The sequence below is a fragment of the Fulmarus glacialis genome, unplaced genomic scaffold (assembly GCF_000690835.1).
Source record: "Fulmarus glacialis isolate BGI_N327 unplaced genomic scaffold, ASM69083v1 scaffold26104, whole genome shotgun sequence".
NCBI lineage: Eukaryota > Metazoa > Chordata > Aves > Procellariiformes > Procellariidae > Fulmarus > Fulmarus glacialis.
In genome coordinates, this window is record NW_009207779.1 from 2358 (window position 1) to 3040 (window position 683).

A 683-nucleotide genomic window follows, 5' to 3' on the forward strand; every position below is an offset into this window, starting at 1 on the left:
GGTGAGAGCACTGGGTCCTCTGGGGCACCGCCAGGCCTCTGTGGGGTGTGGGCTTTGGATCGGTCGTGGGAGCAGGAGCCAGGGTGCTGGGTACGGTCCCCAGCTCCGGCAGCTCCTCTGTGCCTCTGACCAGGGGAAGAGGTTTGTTCCCTGGCTGAGCTGTCCCTGGAGAAAGGCCGTGCTGTGGGAGCGGTGGCCTGGGGCAGCCCCTTGCTGAGCCGCCTGCTCCCCCTTGCAGTGCTGAGCCAGGACATCCCACACATCTTCGCGCTCACCCTCTTTGAGGATTTCATTTACTGGACCGACTGGGAGACCAAATCCATCAACCGGGCCCACAAGACTACGGGAGCCAACAAGACCCTGCTGATCAGCACGCTGCACCGCCCCATGGACATCCCCATCTACCCCCCCTACCGCCAGCCTGACGGTGAGCCGGGGCTGAGGGGCTGGGGTGGCCCCGGCGCTGCGGAGCAGCCTTGGGCAGGAGGCTGGGGCTGGGCATGACGTGCAAAGGGACGCCAGGGTGGGCAGGGGGGGCAGAAGGGGGGTGTGCAGTGAGAAGGGTCTTGCAGCTGGGGGTTCACGTGCCATCCTGAGGGTCCCCCGCCTTGGTCTGACTCGCTGTTGTCTCCCTTCTCTCCCCAGTTCCCAACCATCCCTGTAAGACCAACAATGCCGGCTGC

General features: G+C 65.4%; 1 protein-coding gene across 1 annotated transcript in view; it reads left to right on the forward strand.

The window, feature by feature from the left end:
- The window catches only part of LRP1 (low density lipoprotein receptor-related protein 1), a gene marked incomplete at both ends in the record, with an annotated part of 8850 nt that overhangs the window by 2084 nt on the left and 6083 nt on the right, over positions 1 to 683 (forward strand). The window contains 2 exon segments of the mRNA XM_009576266.1: positions 239 to 427; positions 646 to 679. Of these exon segments, the coding sequence (XP_009574561.1) occupies positions 239 to 427; positions 646 to 679 (223 nt within the window).